This window comes from Pantherophis guttatus, chromosome 1 (genome assembly GCF_059756535.1).
Source record: "Pantherophis guttatus breed Tessera chromosome 1, ASM5975653v1, whole genome shotgun sequence".
NCBI lineage: Eukaryota > Metazoa > Chordata > Lepidosauria > Squamata > Colubridae > Pantherophis > Pantherophis guttatus.
The window spans coordinates 186221500-186242534 of record NC_142063.1 but is presented as its reverse complement, the minus strand read 5'-3'; the positions used below and the strand labels follow the sequence as shown (position 1 = coordinate 186242534).

At 45.1% G+C, this 21035-nt stretch overlaps 1 protein-coding gene across 1 annotated transcript in view; it reads right to left on the bottom strand.

The window, feature by feature from the left end:
• SLX9 (SLX9 ribosome biogenesis factor) overlaps positions 1-15944 on the bottom strand; it is a 30485-nt gene extending 14541 nt beyond the window's left edge. The window contains exons 1-2 of the mRNA XM_034426859.3: positions 15677-15944; positions 12615-12723 (exon numbers count right to left, since the gene is read on the bottom strand). Of these exons, the coding sequence (XP_034282750.2) occupies positions 12615-12723; positions 15677-15805 (238 nt within the window). The 5' untranslated portion in view covers positions 15806-15944. The remainder of the gene's footprint in view (positions 1-12614; positions 12724-15676) is intronic.
• Positions 15945-21035: the final 5091 nt, after the last annotated feature.

Here is a 21035-nt window from a genome sequence, read left to right as displayed (position 1 = left end):
GGCTTGGAACCCTCTCCCCGGGCAAAGGGGAGAGACAAGAGTCGACAGGCGGGGGTAGAGCCCCCCCAAGTGCGCTAGGAGAAATCCTGGGGCGCAAAGGGTGTGGGCTCCCTATTGAAGCCTGTCAAGCCACTCCGGACCAGAAACGACTCCGCTGAAGCGGAGCTAGAAGCTGCGACCAGAATCTGCAGAAAATCAACAGGGGGGATTTTTAACATCTTTACTTCGATCGCAGACGGAGCAAATCAGGAGAAAACAAAAGGAAATTTGCAAGTAACACTTTAACTCCGCTTTAATATGCAGAAAATGGCGCCTGAGGGCGGGAGGAAGAAACTACCAGGGGAAGCGCTCGTTAAGGCTTGTTAACACTTTACAGCTACTGGATTACACCCTAAGAGAAAGAGAAAGTTTTAAATGGAAGCGGCCAGGAAAAGAATTTGGTATTGAGGAAAAGAATTTGGTTCTGATTTTAACTAAAATCTGGTCTTTATACTGTGTGGAAAAAAGTTGAATTGTTGTCCTGATAGCTGGATAAATACAAAGTAGCTGAAATATGGCTGACAACAGGGCTGGTGAATCAGCAAATTCCCAAGCCGTGACTGTCCAGGCTTTTCAAGAACTTTTAGACTTTTTTACCTCAGCCCTGCTGAATACAATCGAAAGGGCTTTTTCAAAAAATAGCTTGGGAAGTTATAAGCAGGAAATTATTCAGAAGAATTTGTTTTTGGAAGATCAGGAAATGGACAGGATTAAGAGATTGGCTGGTACAGCTGAAACAAAGGTTTTGGTGGACGTTTCCATTCCAATGACAGAAAAGCAACAAATGGTTTCTTTATTGCAAGCTGACAATCTTTATGGCAACAAATTTTGGCTATATGGACAAAGAAATGGATTGAATGATTATACAAACCAGAAGAGACGAGATGAGGATTTTAAGTTAGAAAATCTGACTTCAAGAAGAGAGTGAGTATTTCAGAAACATCAACCTCAAATCACTATTTTAAAAGTTTCCAAAATAAAACTGGGGGGGGGGATTGTTGAAAGAATTTATTAAAAAAAAGGATTGGAAAAAATACAAAAAGAAGTGAAGAACAGAAGATTAAGAAAGATATTCTCCTGTGGATTTTGAAATTGGCAACGGGCAAATATGTGTTTTAATGGTATTAAAAGATTTTTAAAATGTTTAACATAAGGTTATATTATTCTACAAGATATATGAGATAAATTGTACAAGCTTTTAGGATGTCTAACCCTTTGAAGTGAAGAGGATTAATGTTAAACTCAGAATTTTATTGTAAACTGATAATTAGTTTTGGATAGTTAAGGGTTGTTCTTTTAAAAAGTTAGAGGTATTAAGACGGTTAATTGAAAAATTGAAAGATACCCTCCTATAGATTCTGAAATTTATATTTGGTAAATAAGTGTTTTAAAGGTATTAAGAGATTTTTAAAATGCTTAACATTAGACTATATTATTTTAAAAGATATATGAGATAAAATGTGCAAGATTTTAAGATGAAATTTTTTTTTCTGGTATAGAAATGGAATTTATTCATGATTTTTATTGTTTGTAAGACTGCTAAAGTATCGGATTATGCATTAAGAAAAAGGTTTTTTTTTCTTTTTTTTCTATATAAGTAGGAAGAATGAATTTAATTTAATTGGTATTGAGAATTTATAAAAGGGAGGTTGTTGAATTGGAGCAAAGAACATGTGGGAACTTTGAACTTTATAATTTGTTAGTTTATTTTAGCATATGTTTGTTAGATGCTATACCCTGTTTTTGCTCTGGGAAGTCAGGGGTGGGGTGGGGAGGGGGGGATAAGGGATGGGGGGAAAGTGATGAATAGAGAAATGTTTTAGCAGAAGAAAGTGTATTCTAGAATATAGGAGTTGCCCAGATACTAAAGGAGGAAAATATTTCACAGCAAAGAAGTTAGAAAGGAGAGAGGAGGAGGGGGTAGGAAGAGGAGAGGGAGGGAGAGGAATGGAAGAAAGGAGAGGAGGAAGGGAAGGGGACAGGAGTAGGAGTGAAGGCGAGAAGGGGGGAAAAGAAGAGAGAAGTGGGGGAAAGGGAAAGGAAGTAGGATGAGGTGGGAGAAGAGGTAGGAGGGAAGAGGAGGGAGGGATGGGAAAGAAAGGAGGAGGAGAAGAAGGTTTGTTGTGGAATGAGGGAAGAAGGAGAAGAGCAACTCCGAATATAACTAAAATGTTTTATTTTAATGCTTTCTTTAAGGGAAACATGTATATGGAGGATTTCTTATGTATAAGAAAATGTATAATTTATGTGGGGAAGGGGAAGGGTGGGGGGGAGAAAATTGTATTTCTTTTTAATAAAAAAAAAAAAGATAACCTGTTTTCCCCAAAATAAGACATCCCCTGATAATAAGCCCAATCGGGCTTTTGAGTGCATGGCAATAAGACCAAGCGCTTATTTCAGGGTTCAAAAAAATGTAAGACAGGGTCTTATTTTCGGGAAAACACGGTACTTACTTAGTGTGTGCATGTCTGTATGCATGTGTATCTGTTTGCATGTTTATAGATAGATAGGTAAACTGAGGAACAGTATAACAAGTAACAGTAACTAGGACTTCTCAGTCACGGAGGAAACGCCGGTCACATGAGGGATGTGACTTATCCAGTAATCCTAGGACCGAGTCTACCAACTAAAGAAGTCCCGCCTCTTCCTGTATCCAGTTTTTCGACTCGGTCCGGTAGAGGACAGTCGTGTCTGTTTAGCTCTCCCTTTTAACTCCACGTGGGGAGAGCTTTTTTGACCATTTTTTGCTATTTTCTACCTATTTTACTCATTTCTACTTACTTTGCTGGCGTTTTACAAAAAAGCAGCAGGACTTAATTGAAATCAGCTGGGGAGCGCTAGGAGCGTTCCGGCAGCCATGAGCAGCCCCGCGGCAGCGCACACATGCGTAAGCACCGCCGCGCCTATCAGCAGCAGTTTTCTGTCCTTTTGGGGCGATTTGGGAGGTTTCCTTGCCTCCTGCAGCTGTTGGAACCTTTGTTGCTGCAAGTTTTGGCGCGAGGCTTTTCCGCGCCTAATTTTGCCACGCCTTTAAGCCATTTGGCTAGCGGCCATTTCCAGCCTCCTGTTTGACCATCCTGGCTTCTGGCTCCTTCCAGCTTCTCTCCTGGCGCAGTGAATTACCTGAACCACCAATTATTCCCTGTGGGTGTATATTTAAGGGTTATTTCCCTCTTTTGGCCTTAGATTTCTGAGCTGTGAAAGTAATTTCCTGCTCCAAAATGGCGGATGCTAGGGGCAATAAATCCCAGAACAAAGGAAAGAGGGGCCATACTTCTGATCCTAAGGAAGGATCTTCAGAGGACCCTGTCCCTTCCAAGGCAGCCAGAGTTTCTACTAGATCCACTCATTCCAAGAGTGCCAATCCTGCTGCATCATCAAGGGAAGAGACCAGGAGGCATAAGGCCATGGAAAAGGCCTTTCAGAAGGCTGCATCGGAGGCCTCTAGAGTTTCATCTCCTGCTGTGGGGCCCTCTAAATCCTCTGCCCTCCCCACTTCCAATGTGGCTGTTCCCCCTTCTCAAATCCAAATTGAACATGATTTTTCTCCAGATCAGTCTACTCTGGGTGAGAATGTGGTTGCTGATGCTTCTTCTGTATTTTCTGCTGCTAGGCCTCTATCTCCAATTGTGTCTATTCAGGCCCCTCCAAGGCAAGGACCCCCTGAGGTTCCAGCTCAATCTAGCAATCAAGGGGCTGAGGCTCCTTTGAGTTTAACTCCTGCCTTGTCAGAGCTTATTTCATTATCAATTAGGCAGGGTATTGCTGAAGGCCTGCAGCAAAGAGCCTCTTCTGAGGCCTCCGGTTATGTGAGTCAGCAGAGTCGTTCTGTGAGGGCCCAGGCTGTTGCTGATCCTGTGGATTGTGAGGAAAAGAGGGATTCCCAGGAGAATACAAGTCAAGGTTCCCTATCTGAAGGGGAAATTGCCCCGGATCAAGATCTCTCGGATGATGAAGGTCTGGAGCCAGACCAGCCTTCCTTCATTGGGCTTTTCAAGCCTCAATTATTCAGATCTTTGTTATATAAAGCTCAAGACCACTTGTTTATTGGACCCGTGTCCTTCCTGGTTAGTACTGGCTTCCCGGGAAGTGACACGAGGCTGGCTCCAGGGGATTATAAACGCTTCGCTGAGTGAGGGTGACTTTCCCACCGCCTTGAAAGAGGCGGTGGTGAGGCCTCTCCTCAAGAAGCCTTCCCTGGACCCGGCAATGTTGGTAAATTATCGTCCGGTCTCCAATCTTCGCTTTGTTGCGAAGGTTGTTGAGAGTGTGGTCGCGCAACAGCTCCCCCAGCACCTGGATGAAACGACGTATCTGGATCCGTTCCAGTCGGGCTTCAGGCCCGGGTACAGCACGGGAACGGCATTGGTCGCGTTGGTTGATGATCTCTGGAGGGCTCGGGACAGGGGGTGCTCCTCTGTCCTGGTCCTGTTAGATCTCTCAGCGGCTTTTGATACCATCGACCATGGTATCATGCTGCACCGGTTGGAAGAGTTGGGGGTGGGAGGCACTGTGTTGCGGTGGTTCTCCTCCTTTCTCTCTGACCGGTCGCAGTCTGTGTTGACAGGGGGACAGAGGTCGACCCCGAGGCCCCTCATATGTGGGGTGCCGCAAGGGTCGGTCCTCTTGCCTCTCCTGTTCAACATTTATGTGAAGCCGCTGGGCGAGATCATCTGTGGTTTCGGGGTGGAGTACCATCAGTACGCTGACGACACCCAGCTGTACATCTCCACCCCGGATCACCCCAACGATGCCCTTGAAGTGATGTCCCGGTGCCTGGAGGCCGTACGGATCTGGATGGGGAGGAACAGGCTCAGGCTCAACCCATCCAAGACTGAGTGGCTGTGGTTTCTGACGTCCCGATATAGTCAGTTGACGCCATCACTGACTATTGGGGGCGAATCATTGGCCCCCACGGAGAGGGCTCGCAACTTGGGCGTCCTCCTGGATTCACGGCTGTCTTTAGAAGAGCACTTGACGGCCGTGACCGGGAGGATTTTTCATCAGGTTCGCCTGATTCGCCAGTTGCGTCCCTTTCTGGATCAGGACTCTTTACGCACGGTCACTCATGCCCTTGTCACCTCCCGCCTGGACTATTGCAACGCTCTCTACATGGGGCTCCCCTTGAGGAGCACCCGGAGGCTCCAACTGGCGCAGAGTGCGGCCGCGCGGGTGGTAATGGGAGCGACATGGCGTTCCCATGTAACACCTCTCCTGCGCGAGCTGCACTGGCTCCCGGTGGTCTTCCGGGTGCGCTTCAAGGTTTTGGTTACCACCTTTAAAGCACTCCATGGCTTAGGACCCGGGTACTTGCGGGACCGCCTACTACCACCAATAGCCTCCCACCGGCCGGTACGCTCCCATAGAGAGGGGCTCCTCCGGGTGCCGTCAGCCAAACAATGCCGACTGGCAGCCCCCAGGGGGAGAGCCTTCTCTGTGGGGGCACCTACTATCTGGAACGAGCTCCCCCCAGAGATACGGAGGATCCCGGATCTGCGCACCTTCCGCCGCACCTTAAAGACCTTACTATTTCACCAGGCCGGCCTGGCCTAATTTTCCCCCTCTTTTATAAAAGATTTTTAAAATTTTAAATATCTTTTAGTATTTATATATTCAATTTTAAATTGGTTTTAAAAGTGTGGGGTTTTAAATTTGTCGGGGCCAAAATTATTTAATTTGATTTTATTCTATTTTTTAAATTTTGTATTGTATGTGTTTTTATTGTTTGGCTGTGCACCGCCCTGAGTCCTTCGGGAGTAGGGCGGTATAGAAATCTAATTAATTAATTAATAAATAAATAAATAAATAAATAAATAAATAAATAAATAAAATGTTACTGGCCTGGGAAGTTCTTCTTCTTCTTCCACTCAAAAGGAGGCTTCTTTTTTTTTTTAAATATACTTTATTGATTTTTTAAAAAAGGTTTTTTTAAAAGATATCGTGCGATTACATATATACAGTATATACACAACAAGTATCTTCAAATCTATCATTATTAGAAATAGGCATATCCTTATAGTCTTGTTCTATTATTCCACCATTTATACCACCTTTCCCATACTGCCTTAAATTTTGAATTCTCATCATCTTTAAGCATACTGGTTAATTTTGCCATTTCTGCACATTCCAAAATTTTATTTATTATTGTCATCTCTGGAGGTATTTGTTTATCTTTCCAGTATTTTGCGAAAGTTAATCTGGCCGCTGTTATAATATGTGTAATCAATTGTGTCTTGTCCTTAGAGAGTCCATCTCCCGTCATTCCTAGTAAGAAAATTTCTGGAGATAATTTTATATCTTCTTCCACTATTTCCCGCAGCCAAGTTCGTATTTTTGTCCAGAACTTTTTTGTCTCTGAGCAGGACCGCCACATATGAAAGAAGGTGCCAACCTCCTTTCCACACTTCCAACAAATTCCTGAGGCGTTAGGAAATATTTTTGCTAATCTAGCTGGGGCTAGATACCATCTGTGAAATATTTTGTAGTGGTTCTCCCTATAAGTTGCTGATTTAGTAAAGTTATAATTTCTATTCCAAGCCTCCTCCCAATCGTTGAAATTTAGTCTGTGGCCAATATTTTTTTCCCAAATGCTTAGTTGATTCCTAGCTATCCCTTCTGCTCTGTCTTCGCCTAATAAGAGGTTATAAAATCTGGCTAGCATTTTCTTTTCAATCCCCAACATAATTTTATCTAGATTGTTGTACTTCGTCTCTATACCAAATTGATCCCTATCTTTTTGATATCTAGAACTTATCTGCGTGTAGCTCCACCAGTCCAAATTAAAACCTTGATTATTTAGTGTTTCTCGTGATCTAAGAATACCATTTCCATCTAATATGTCTTTATACGTGCCAAATTTCCCAATATCCCTTTTATTAGTAGCAATCAACGCCTCCATAATTGAGAGCCAAAACGGTATTTTCGTATAAAATCTTTGTCTAATTTCTTCCCATGTTTGGATCAGAGTCTCCCTTAATTTGTGTCTGTGGAAATGTGATTTCTTTTTGTTCTTTGGGCCCCATAAATAAGCGTGCCAGGCTGCCTGTAGATCGTGGCCTTCTAGCGTCAGGATTCTCTTATTTTGTAATGTGACCCATTCTTTGATCCATACTAATTTAGCTGCTTTCTGGTAAATTTGCCAATCCGAAACTGCCCATATTTCTTTTTCCTTGCAGTGTTTTATATGCAATTCTTGCCTTCTTCCCTTCCCACAGAAAGTCTCGCATCTTCTTTTCCAAATCTAGGAAATATTTTTTATCCAGGTTCACCGGAATGGTTTGAAATAGAAATATGATTTTGGGGAGAATATTCATTTTAATTGCTGAAATCTTACCTGTAAGGGATAGTTTTAGTTTCTTCCATCTATCTATGTCCTGCTTTATTTTTTGTAGTAATGGACTATAATTGTCCTCTTTTAAGGAGGAATACCTTACAGTGATCCAGATTCCCAAATATTCTATTTTCTTTGCTATTTGAAGTTCCAGGGACTTTTCTAGCCGCTTCTTATTTATCTCCGCCATATTTCTTACTAAGATTTTAGTTTTAGTTTTGTTAAGCTTAAAGCCAGCGACTTCACCATACTGTTGTATTTCCTGGAGTACCTTGGGACCAGATTTCAAGGGATCTTCCATTATTAAGGCCACGTCATCCGCGAAGGCTTGTATTTTAAAAATTTCTTTCTTAATTTGTAATCCTTTAATTTCTTTGTTGCCTCTAATCTTTCTTAGTAGAATTTCCAGCGCCATTATAAAAAGTAAAGGGGACAGGGGGCTTCTACATCTTCTTCTCAGCATCCCTCTTCATCATTATTATTTCAGGAGCCTTCCATTCGTGCAGAGGTGGTTCCAGCTCCCAAGCTGTTTTCTGATGTGATCCAAAGACAGTGGTCTTCTCCTAGTTCTGGCCCTATTCCTAATGGTCTAGATAAAAGATTTTACAATATGGCTTCTGAATTTGCTAACATCCTTCAAGTTCCCTCTGTAGATGCACCTGTGGTGGCTCTCTCTTCAGCATCTCCTATTACTGGTCCGTCAGAGGAATCTCTGCGTCCTGAAGACAAGAAGTTTGAGCGCTCCTTGGTCAAGGATCACCAGGCCTCAGCTTGGTCCATTCAGGCCTCCTCGGCCGCTTCCTTTTTTAACAGGGCTTCCATTCTTTGGCTTCGCCAACTGCAGGAACCACTGCCTTCTTCTGATGTACGATCCCACCAGGACATCAACAAAATCCTAGCTAATGTTGAGTTTTCTGCTGATGCCACTCTGAATGCGGCCAGGTTCTCAGCGAAGGCTATCGGGGCTTCAGTGACATCACGACGGCTTCTTTGGCTTCGACAGTGGCAGGCGGATGCCCGAAACAAGTGGAGGCTTGCCTCGGCTCCCTTCTCGGCTCAGCATTGGATCCACTTCTCATCGAGACAAAGGATCATCACAAGATTCTGCCTTCCTTATCGAGGAGATCTGATCCTCGTCAGTAGAGTTCCTTTCGAGCCAATTCCTTTCGCTCTGACTACTCTTCCTTCCAGTCCAGGCCTCAGTGTTACTCTCAGCCCAGGGATGGACAACAGCAGGATTTCCAGGTCAGGCAGGGGTCCCGTTTCCCTTCCCGCAGGCCCTTCAGGGGAGGTAGGGGCCGCCCCTTCCGTAGATCCCATTAGTTCTCCCTTTCCTATCCCTGACTCCATAATTGGAGGTCGGTTAGCATCCTTTGCTGACCAATGGGATATTTCAGTTTCAGATCCTTGGATTAGACGTACAATTAGGTTTGGCTTAACCCTTGAGTTCGCTTCTGTTCCCCCTATCTTGTTTGTCAGGTGCCCGGTTTCCCATGTCAGAACCAAGAGGGTTCTGCTGGAAGAGGCCATTCAACATCTTTTGGAGATTAGGGCTGTTCAATGTGTTCCCCAGGAGGAAGTCGGCCAGGGCTTTTATTCTCGTTTGTTTCTAGTTCCCAAGGCTTCAGGAGGCTGGAAGGCTGAACAGATATATAGTCTATCGTCGGTTCAAGATGGAATCCCTCCAGACTATTCTCCTTTCTATTCGTCCAGGTGATTTTTTGTCCACCATCGACTTGACGGAGGCATATCTTCATGTGCCCACATTTCCTGAACATCAGAAATATCTCCGTTTTTGTTATCAGGGTAGGCATTATGAGTATAGAGCCCTTCCCTTTGGCCTCTCTTCGGCTCCCAGGGTTTTTACGAAGATCATGGCTTCCTTATCGGGCTATATGAGATCATTTCCTGTTAGAGTTTTGTTTTATCTAGATGATATTTTTATTTTGTCTAGTTCTGAGGCCCGGGGTAATAGGGATGTTCAGGTCACCCTTCAAACTCTACAGTCCCATGGTTTTTTGGTTAATCGTTCCAAGAGCAACTTAGTTCCTTCCACCTGCATCCAGCATTTGGGGGCTGTTATTGATACTGTCAGGTTGCAGGTTTCCCTTACACAAGAACGCCAGGACAGTATTGTTGAATTGGCAGGTCAGGTTAGAGCTTCGCATTCTTTTTCTCTCCTGGGTCTTTCCTGCTTGTTAGGGAAGATGGTATCTGCCTTTGGGATCACACCCTGGTCTCGGTTTCACAGCCAAGAACTTCAGTGGTTTTTGCTTCCGTTTCAACAGTCTCGCAGGAGTATGTCAGTGACCAGAGTTCCCTTGACCCCAGCAGTTCTTCGGTCCTTGGCCTGGTGGACCTCTCTGGCTCTTGCTCAGGGGTGCCTATTCAGAGATCCTCAGCGCATGAGCATCACCATGGATGCGAGCCTCTTCGGATGGGGGGCTCACCTGGGGTCTCATCTGGCTCAGGGGCAGTGGTCAGTCCAGGAGAGAGGACTTCACATCAACATCTTGGAGCTCAGAGCTATCTTCCGGGCCCTTCGCAAGTTCGCTCCTCTCCTTCGGGGTCTGGATGTCTTGATCAGGGCAGACAACGTAGCTGCCAAGGCCCACATCAACCGACAAGGAGGGACCCGCTCCAAGGCACTCATGAGGGAAGCCTCCCGTCTCTTCAGGTGGGCGGAGAGTCACTTGGACTCCATATATGCCTCTCACATCTCGGGGTCCTCAAATGTACAGGCGGACGCCCTCAGTCGCTCAGTGGTGGACCAGACGGAGTGGAGCCTCGATCCGCTTCTGTTCCAGGACATTGTGAATCGCTTCGGTTTTCCAGCAGTAGACCTCTTTGCGTCCGAATCCAACCACCAGCTCCTGAGGTTTCCTGTCCAGGGGGCCGAGGCTGTGGATGCCTTGATCAGCCCGTGGCCTTGTGGTCTTCTTCTCTATGCTTTCCCACCTCTTCCCCTCATCTCCAGGGTCATCAGGAAGCTGTTGCAGGAACAAGCCGAGCTCGTCCTTCTGGCTCCCTTCTGGCCCAGACAACCGTGGTTTGCGGATCTGGTGGCTCTCTCTGTCTCACCCTATTGGCAGATTCCGGATGACAAGATCTCTCTGTGGCAAGGCCGCCTAGCTCATCCAGACCCTCAGTGGCTCCGGCTGACCGCTTGGAGGTTGAGCGGTTCCTCCTGTCCACAGCCAGGGTCCCTTCAGAAATAATCTCTACGATCCAGGCTTCTCGTCGCGAGTTGACAAACCGTATTTACAATGCCACTTGGATGGCCTTCTCTGCCTGGTGTCGACGTAAGAAGGTTCTTCCTACTGCTGCTTCCATTCTTGACATTCTAGGATTTCTTCAGGATGGTTTCAAGTCGGGACTTTCTCCCAATACTCTCAGAAGGCAAATCTCTGCCATCTCTTCTATCCTCACCTGCGGTACCTCGGAGTCTGTGTCCACTCACCCTCTTATCCATTCATTCCTCAGAGGCGCTTCCAATCTGCGTCCTCGGTTCATCGGTTTCCAACCTGGGACCTGAACAAGGTTCTATTGGCTCTTACTGGTCCTCCCTTTGAGCCTCTCCGGGAAGTCTCTCTGAAATTTTTGTCTTTTAAAATGGCCTTTCTCGTAGCGATTACCTCGGCTCGGACAATCTCGGAGTTGGCCGCTCTCTCAGTTCATCAGGACCTCTGCATCATTCATGCTGATCGAGTGGTTTTACAATTAGATCCAGCCTTCATTCCAAAGATCAATACAGCCTTCCATCGTTCTCAAGAAATCATTCTCCCCAACTTCTGCCCTTCCCCTCGTCATCGCCTGGAGAAGGTGTGGCAGAAGCTTGATGTTCGTCGGGCTCTCAAGGTTTATGTCTCCAGGACTTCTTCCTTTCGTCGTTCTGAGGCCCTTTTTGTGTCTTTCCAACTCCAGTCCATGGGGTCGAAGGTCTCTTCCACTACCTTGGGTTGTTGGCTCAGGGCCTCCATTTCCTTAGTTTACGAAGCTCAATCCTTGCCAGTGCCTCGTGGTGTTACTGCCCACTCTACCAGGAGTGCAGCTTCTTCGGCTGCCTGGTCTACCCAAGCATCTCTCGAGGAGGTCTGCCGAGCTGCTACATGGACTTCTCCGTCTCCGTTTATCCGGCATTACCGGTTGGATGTTTATGCATCGGCGGAAGCTTCCTTTGGGCGATGAGTGCTGCAGAGGGTATCTTTCCAGGACCACGAGTGGTGCCGGCCTTCTCCCTCCCAATAGGTACATGGGCTTTGGTATATCCATCCCTCATGTGACTGGCGTTTCCTCCGTGACTGAGAATGGGCGTTGGTCTTACCTGATACGCCATTTCTAGTCACTAGGAAACACCAGTCACCCCCTCCCGGTTGGTTCGGCACCTCTCGTGATGGATTATGGCTGTTGGGGGACAGGGGTGGGTCCTGGGGATTTTTTACTTCTCTTTTATCTTTACAGACACGACAGTTTACCGTACGTCCTAGTCTCAAACTGGATACAGGAAGAGGCGGGACTTTAGTTGGTAGACTCGGTCCTAGGATTACTGGATAAGTCACATCCCTCATGTGACCGGCGTTTCCTAGTGACTAGAAAGGGCGTATCAGGTAAGACCAACGCTCAATTTCTCAAAAATTAAATAATTTTACAACAGTCATTTTTGCAAGTTGTTTAGGAAAAAATTAGCCTAACTGCATTATTACACTAAAAATACAGGACATTAAACAAATCAGCAGTAAGTTTTTGCACTCTGTTTTCCATTCTCTTCTGAGCAATTTTGACATAAATGCACTTCATACATAGTCAGGGAGGGAAGAGTATTATGAGCAAAAAACCACAAAGATAGACTTTGAGAACTCCAGTGTGTTCCCAACTTGAGTAAAATATGTGCTTTTGGGAGCAAGCACTGATTTAAGTTAGGGAGATGAACTGGATCCAGTTCACATGCCCTGACAACCAGGATCACATCACCAACAAGTCTTAATGGGGAGAATTCCAGTCCCCTGAGATCATCTATTTCTCACAAAGTAGAGAAGCAGCCAAAGAATCATTGTTATCGTGATGTTAAGCATGAAGAAAAGTATGCTTTCTGTTCAATATGAAGCTATTTCCACTTCTGTCCCTTGATCCAATTTATCAATTTCAAATCAAATCAAATCAAATTACAGCCGTTACAAGATGAATTTTATCCATTTTTACATTCTTATTCATTGCAAAGACATGTGTAAAGACGCTCAATTCTTACCTTTTATGACTGAAACAGGATTCCTTGAATCAGTGTCCAACTTCTTCACTAGAATTTTTGGATCAATATTCACTCCAGAAAAAATGTCTGATGTCAGAACTCCCTTGCCCTAACAAGAACAAAAAAAGAAAAGAAAAGATGGGAGATAGCCAATGTTTAATCATTGTTTCCATTTTGATATACAGAAATGGAGCAATAACTTCATTTCTTCTTTTAAAGGAGGCATGTTTACTGTAATGCAATCTAGTATGCAAACACTGCTAGTCTTTTTGCAGAACGTATAATACTTCAAACCTCTTGGTATCTTAGTTTATGTAATCACTACCCTGTTCTTCAAGCTGATTTAATATATTTAGCTTATTAACTTTTATTGTTTCCCCAAAAATAGGACCCAACAAGAAAATAAGCCCTAGCATGATTTTTAGGGTGCTGCTAATTTAAGCCCTACCCTCCCAAAATAACCCCGTTAAGATTGTCAGCCCTGGGGGGCGTGGCCAGCACAGGAAGCAGCAAGCATATGGAGGCCGACAGTCTGTGCAGCAAAGGTGAGTCTGAGCGCTGCAACAATCGGCCCGGCCCTCCAAGCGGCAGAGGCATGGGGGGTAGGCACACAATGCAGCACACCATTACAGCTGGGGGCAAGCAAAGACAAACAGTGGGGTGGGGGCCCATGTGAGGCTTGTTCTGCATGTGCGGCAGAGCTGGGACACACGGGATTGAGCGTACAGGAGCCGCGGTGTGGCACCACCCCCACCGCCTGCCTCTGCAAGGGCCCTGCAACTCCTCTTGGAGCCTTGTGCAGGGGTGGGCTGAGCTGATTGGTGGTTGGGGAGGTGGGTAAGAGGAGGAATAGGTGGCTTCCCAGTTTTGACAATGAAAGATAACTGCTCTGGGGAGAAGGAGGGAGATCCTGTACATCAGCCTTGCCTGTGTTGAAAGGCAGAGATTTCCTTTCTGGAGGGAAGGAGAGAGGAATGTGGAGAGAAATGGGAAAGGGGCAAATCTAGCCTGTAAAATGAAGTCACCTCTGTAGTGTTTCACATGGGTGTGCTGGCAACTAAGCACATGAGCAGGAAACCTCAGCTCTGAGTGGTCATGCCGGACAATGCCTTTCCTCCTTGCTTGCCCGCAGCTGCAATGGGGAAGGTGGCCACGTCTGGCGAGCCGGATCGCAGGTGTTGTGGCTCCGTCCTCCGAGCCTATCTTATCGGAGGAAGAAGGCTCCGAACATGAAGGAGAGGAGACGGCCAGGCCTCCCTCTCCAGGACCCTCCTCTCTGGCAATGCCTCAGGTGTCTCCCGAAGGAGAAGAGATTGGCCAGGAGCCAGGTGTTTCCGAGCCGTCGGATAGTGATGAAGAAACATTGTGGTTGGACCCACGCCAGCGTCGGAGAGACAAGCGTGCGCAGGAGAAAAGGAGGCGTGCCAGAGATTAAGCTGAGTTACTGGACCACACCCCACAGGCTATAAAAGGGAGTTTGGTGGCCATTCAGACTCTGTAACAGACAAAGCTAATCTCTGGTGAGTCACTTTGCACCTTTGGACACAACGCCTATTTGCTGTGGATTTAATTACAAACTCGACTATTCAAACTGTGTGTATTTTTGTCTGTGTTATCGGAGTAAAAGTTCTTGGCAGGCAGCCACGGAGTTGCTGCCAAGTTCCTTATCACTGAAGTTGAGTGTTTGAAGAGTTTATTTAACCCTCGGCTGGCTGGTTGGGTGTGTGCATGGTACGGGGACAGAACAGCAGGCCTCCTCATGCCTCTGCTTCTGCATGCTGCCGGTGCCCCCGCCACAAGGCAGGTAGCAAGGCGGGGGTAGTGCCATGCCGTGGCCCCTGCGCGCTCGGCCCCTGCTGTTCTCCAGCTCCACTGCACACGTGAGATGAGCCTCCCACAGCCAGCTACCATTCTGTCCCACCATCTGTCTTTGCTTGCCCATGGCCATGACGGGGGAAGTGGCTGTGCAGTGCATCCGGTGGGCCAGATCACATGCCTCCTCCCCTTGCCTCTGCCTGCTGCTTCAAGGGCTAGGCCAGCAGTCGCAGCGCCCGACTTATTCTGAGTCTATCCATCAAAAATTCAAATTCAAATCTTTATTGTCAGTGCACAACATATGTGCAATGAGATTGGTTGAGCTCCCTCAGTTATGGAACAGGCTTTAATACCTCTATAAGAACATTCGTTTGTTTTTGGGGGTACTTTTTCTTTTCTTTCCTCAAAATGTCACTTTAATCATATTGAGACATATGAGGCTGCTGTTTTTGCCATTTTATTCAAGAATGCAAGAATTAAAACAACATCACTGTTGCTACTATAAAAATGCAGCTTAAATGAAAATCAACTTAATTTCTTTTCTTTTTTAGACATAGGAATTACTTTTTAAAATCAGCCTTTCTCAGACTGTCAATTGCAGTGATCAAAACTGCAAACTGAAAATTGGTTGAACATAGAAGTCAGAATCATAAGGCTGGCAGGGAGCTCAGAGGTCTTCTAGTCCAGGGGTCTCCAACCTTGGCAGCTTTAAAGCCCGGAGGACTTCAATTCCCAGAATTCCCCAGCCAGCTTAAACCCGGAGGATTTCAGCTCCCAGAATTCCCCAGCCAGCAACTCCTCCGGGCTTAAAGCTGCCAAGGTTGGAGACCCCTGTTCTAGTACAATCCTGCTCAAGGCAAGAGATTTCATACCATCTCGGTCAAATGGTTGTCCAGTCTATTTTTGAAAACCTCCAAGTGATGGAACTGTAGGAGGCAAGCTATTCCATTGATTAAGTGTTCTAAACTTTCAGAAAATTTCTCCTTTCACAGTAAGATCAGCAATTTCCCCAGGACGTGCGGCGCGTGCGCTATAAAGTCCGCCCACCACCACCCTTTTTTTTTTTACGGCCACGAGGGGGCGGCAGCGCTGCCGTCTCCTTTACAAGTTGGCCGGGCGGCTTTCGTATTTTGAAGGAGGTTCTGGGCAGTGGAGTGTTGAAATAAGAGCTTAGGACACCGGAGAGCGTCTCTCGCGCCCTTGTCTTCCTCTTTTCATCGCTTCCTCCTCGCACCATCACCACCCACCTTTCCAGTGTTAGCGCTGAAGGTCTGCAGGGCCGCCGAAAGCACTTCCTCGCCCCCACTCGGCTGTGGCTGTGTCGGCTTCGGCGCGGGTTGGTGGAGCCTCCTCCGCCTTACTATTTTCCCCACCATCGCGAGCCAAGAGGAACCAGCGCGCGAGGGGGAAGCAGCAATCGGGGGAAGGGGGGGGGGAGGGGGCAAAAGAACTTAGACCACGCGCTCGCTAGCAATTTCCCCCGGAAGTGTGGCGCCTGCGCTGTGAAGTCCGCCCCCCTTTTTTTTTCGGCCACGAGGGGGCGTCAGCGCTGCCGTCTCCTTTACCAATTCGCCGGGCGGGTTTCGTAGTTTTGAAGGAGATTCTGGGCCGTGGAGTGTTGAAATCAGAGCTTAGGGCACCGTTACTCAAGAGATGCACGTGTGCAAAGGGGGAGGAAACGTATTCCGTGTCTGGCAAAGAGACCGATGCAGAACTATAAAAGGAACAGGCTTTCCAAACTGAGACTTAGTGATGATTCCTTACTGATAATTCTGTTCCTTTTTCTTTTATCGGAATGCAGGCGCGCGGGGGGTGTGGAGGGAGGGGGGAGGGCTAAATTAAAAATTGGAACTCAAAACATTTTTAAACTAAAGCCGATGCCAGTAAAATAGAGGAATGAAAATAATAGTTAAGAACTCTTCCGATATTTTATCTAGCTCAAAACACCCCAACGCCGTCCGCAAGATAAATTAATAGCTTTGAATACTTTCTAGCTTGCCAAACAGACCAAAAGGCCTGTAGTTTCATAAAATGAACGAAAGTTTCCATGTTCCGCTACAAAGTCTAATCCAAATGTCTAATTTCTAATTAAGTATGAATAATAAAATATGTTGATATGATAAACTCCAAACTTCAACAGGAACTGCATTTTGGACACAAATCTATACAGTATTTCCAAATATGTCCAGAGTCCTACTTCTTAACCGTTCATGCCAACTAAACTTGTTATTCATATAACAGTAGAAAGGACACTTAAGAGTCTAAGATCTTTATCCTTTTGGTCTCCCTAGAACAGCGATGGATAACCTTTTTGCTGTTGTGTGCCAAAGTGGGGAGAGTGCGGGGGGGGGTCACACGCGTGTGTGCCTACACCCATAATTCAATGCCCCCTCCCCGTGCCCTGCCCCCTGCACATGTGACCCCCCCATGCTCCTCCAGCTTTTGGCATGTGACGGCAAAAAGGTTACTGGTGGGCCCAGTAGGCCCGTTTTTACCCTCCACAGGCTCCAGAGGCTTTCTTGGAGCCTGGGGAGGGCGAAAATGGCCTCCCCCACCACCCCAGAGGCCCTCCAGAGGCCAAAACAGCTTCCCAGAGCCTCCGCGCGAGCCCTGTACTTAACTGGAATACAAAATGGGCTGTGTGGAGACCCCTGGGAGGGGAGGGGCAGCGTAGGTGGGGCCAGCCGAAAACCAGCTGGCCAACACACTCGTGTGCTGGAGCTGAGCTAGGGCAATGGCTCGTATGTCCACATGTGCCATAGATTCGCCATCGTGGCCCTAGAAGTTCCAGGCATATAAATGTTTAAATTAACCTATTGGGGCACCCAGGAGAAAGTCTTACTTATTGCAGGGAACAAATCTGTACATCATCAATAAGACTGCATTCTTCATTTCAAAGGCCACCTCAAAGAGGACAGAATCCCTATATCAGATTGGAGTTATACAGTTAACTGCAATCTGATTGGGATGATGATTCATTGTGAATTACTATATTTTGTTTCTTTGAATCTATATGCATTTTGTATCAGTTTTATAAATTTGATATTGTTTACATAATAACCTCCATGACTAAGGTCCTCACTAAGATCATCTATTCCAAATAGAATCTGCCCACCAATGTGTTAGCCAAGAGGGAATACAGCGAATTTCTACTCACTAAGGAATTAGGGAGTGGAGTTCTGTTGGATGGTCACAACTTCTCACTCTGGGAAATTACTTCCCAAGTTAGGATAGTGCTCATTCTGTTAATATTTTGTAAAGTAATAAATATTTTCTTCTTCCGCAGGACCACTGGTGGGGAGAACTCTATTTACATGTACAGCATTACAGTGATGTTTATGTGTGTATTGTTCTGGGAGGGGAAATTGTAAGTTATTTAGCATATCTGGTATATTTAGAATATTAAAAGGATATAATAAATAAATGTGTGTAGCCGTGAATTTCTTTGTATGCTTGCATTTTGGGCTACTTAAAAAAAACTTGACTTTTCCCTGGAAAGGATTGAGAATGTAGTTTCTCTGGAAAATTTGTGTCTTATACTCAATACCCTCTAAATCTGAATTACATTGGATTTTGGGCATTTCTATTACATTCTCATTTGGTTTTGAATTAATAAAAGTAATAGTGTTTGTGCATATCATGAAAAGTTTCTATTTTTAAATAACCTTCCCACTGTTTCATAACACATCTGGCCCATTCTGTTCTGGCTTCTGCATTATTTTACATTTTTGTTCCTTTTTATTTTTATTTATACTATTATTTAAATATATAGGAACCACATCATCATTAGTGCCGTACCACTTGAAAACAACAACAAAAAAGGAAAAGGATCTGTACAGTACACACCTATACACACTTTCATACAGAATAAAATGAGAAAATTGTTCTCATTGGCAAATTAGAGATGTTTCTCAGGAAACATTAAAGAAGTGACAAACTAATTCTGCATTTCAGATTGCAGCATTGGTTTCCTGTTCCATCTGCAAATAATATTTTTTCCTCTCTCTCATGCAAACACTTCTCACTCTTCTCAAAAGTGTTGTGATGATAATAATTACTTGTCTTTATTGTGAGTTTGCTCTTTATTTTATTTTATTCTATCAAAACTTTTCAGATCCATAGTAACTTAAAAAGTAAAACCACACAGAATGATAATTATAACCTTAATTAATATTTTAAAAAATGGTAAAAACATATCTCAAATAGATATATCTAGAGAACATGCATAGCCAAAGTTTTCTTTAAAAGAGTCTCATTTGTCATTTATCTGATCTTTTGTACCATCCCACCTTTTCTTACTTAAAATGAAATCTGAATATATTCATACAGTTTTCTAACTTCAATAGGTGTTTAAGATTACCACTGGACTTTATCATAATTCAGATTGATCTCAATAAAATATTGATAAAGGTTGCTTTTGTTGCAAAAGATCAAATTGTTGCTTTTTTAGTGTCTTTTTCTCATAGACTATTTTTTATTTATCCTAAATCAAGTCTGATTATAGGAATGAAAACCTTCAAATTCCCATTATATTTTAAAATCTTTGCCTTCTAATACACTCCAATTAAACAATTAAACTTAATGGGTACAAAACTCAATTTCTTTGTATTTAGCTTTTGCTGTCTATTTCTTCATAGTGCATTTTATAATACATGCATGCAGAGGTCAATCTCAACATCAGTATATCCGATTTACATACAATTTAGTTTAGTTTAGTTTATTTAGATTTATATACCGCCCTACTCCCAAAGGACTCAGGGCGGTGAACAGCCATAGATAAAACAGATACAATATAAAATTTAAATTTTTTTTTTTAAAAAAACATATTAAATAAATTTGGCCCATGCTAATTAAAACACCCCTATTTTTAAAAACAAATTCGAATTAAAATAAAACAATAAAAAAGAGTTAGGCCAGCCCTGCTTGTTGGAATAAAAAAGTCTTGAGGGCACGGCGGAAAGTGCGTAAATCTGGGATCCTCTGTATCTCCAGGGGGAGCTCGTTCCAAAGGGCAGGTGCCCCCACAGAGAAGGCTCTCTGTGCCTTCTCTGGGCCGCCAGTCGACACTGTTTGGCCGACGGCATCCTGAGGAGCCCCTCTCTGTGGGAGTGTACTGGCGGGTGAGAAGCTACCGATGGCAGAAGGCGGTTTCGTAAGTACCCAGGTCCTGAGCCATGGAGCGCTCTAAAGGTGGTAACCAGTATCTTGAAGCGCACCTGGAAGACCACTGGGAGCCAGTGCAGCTCGCGCAGGAGAAGTGTTACGTGGGAACGCCATGTCGCTCCCATAACCACCCGCGCGGCCGCATTCTGGACCAGTTGGAGCCTCTGGGTGCTCCTCAAGGGGAGCCCCATGTAGAGAGCATTACAGTAGTCCAGGCGGGAAGTGACGAGAGCGTGAGTGACCGTGCATAAGGAGTCCCAATCCAGAAAGGGACGCAACTGGCAAATCAGGCGAACCTGATAGAAAGTCCCCCCTGGCCACAGCCGTCAGATGTTCTTCTAAGGACAGCCGTGTATCCAGGAGGATGCCCAAGTTGCGAGCCCTCTCTGTGGGTGCCAATGACTCGCCCCCAAAAGTCAGTGATGGCACCAACTGACTATATTGGGACGCCGGAAACCACAGCCACTCGGTCTTGGACAGGTTGAGCCTGAGTCTGTTTCTCCCCATCCAGATCTGCACGGCCTCCAGGCACCGGGACATCACTTCAAAGGCATCATTGGGGTGGCCCGGGGTGGAGATGTACAGCTGAGTGTCATCAGCGTACTGATGATACTTCACCCCAAAACCACTGATGATCTCACCCAGTGGCTTCATATAAATGTTGAACAGAAGGGGTGAGAGGACCGACTCTTGTGGCACCCCACACACAAGGCGCCTCGCATCTTGTCATTTCCACAGATGACAATTAAGCAAATGGTATGAATCCTGACATCATCATACAAATACCAGACTTCCCCATGAAAAAAAGACATGTATTGCTGAGTTAAGGTATGCAGAAAACAGACCAGAGTAGTAATGGGAGACTTAAACTACCCTGACATCAATTGGAAGAAAAATTCTGCATTAAGTGAGAGATCAAATAGGTTCCTGATGTGCCTAGCTGACAACTTTATCATCCAAAGGTGGAGGAGGGAATTTGAGAGTCAGCTACACTGGACTTAATTCTTACTAGTAGGGAAGAAATGGTTGAGGGAGTGGAAGTAATAGGAAGTGGAACCTATAGGAACTTTGTGAGAGAGTCAAACTAGAATTCATCATAATGCAGCCACAGGTAAGTGAACAAAGTCAGACTAATGTTTAGACTTTAAAAGAATTGACTTTAGCAAACTAAGACTAGAAAGAATTCCTTGCATAGAAATCCTAGAAGAAAACACAGTCCAAAATGCTCGGGAAATTGTGAGAAATGAGATAATAAATGCCCAAGCAAAAACAATACAAGTAGTCCTTGGTATACAACCACAACCGAGCCCAAAATTTCTGTTGCTAAGCAAGACAGTGGTTAATTCAATTTTGCCCCATGAATCTGAAAGTTTGCAGGTTTTCCCCACCCAAAGGAAAGTTCAAGTCCCTGCCCAACACTCACAAGTCCATCACATGGTCCAA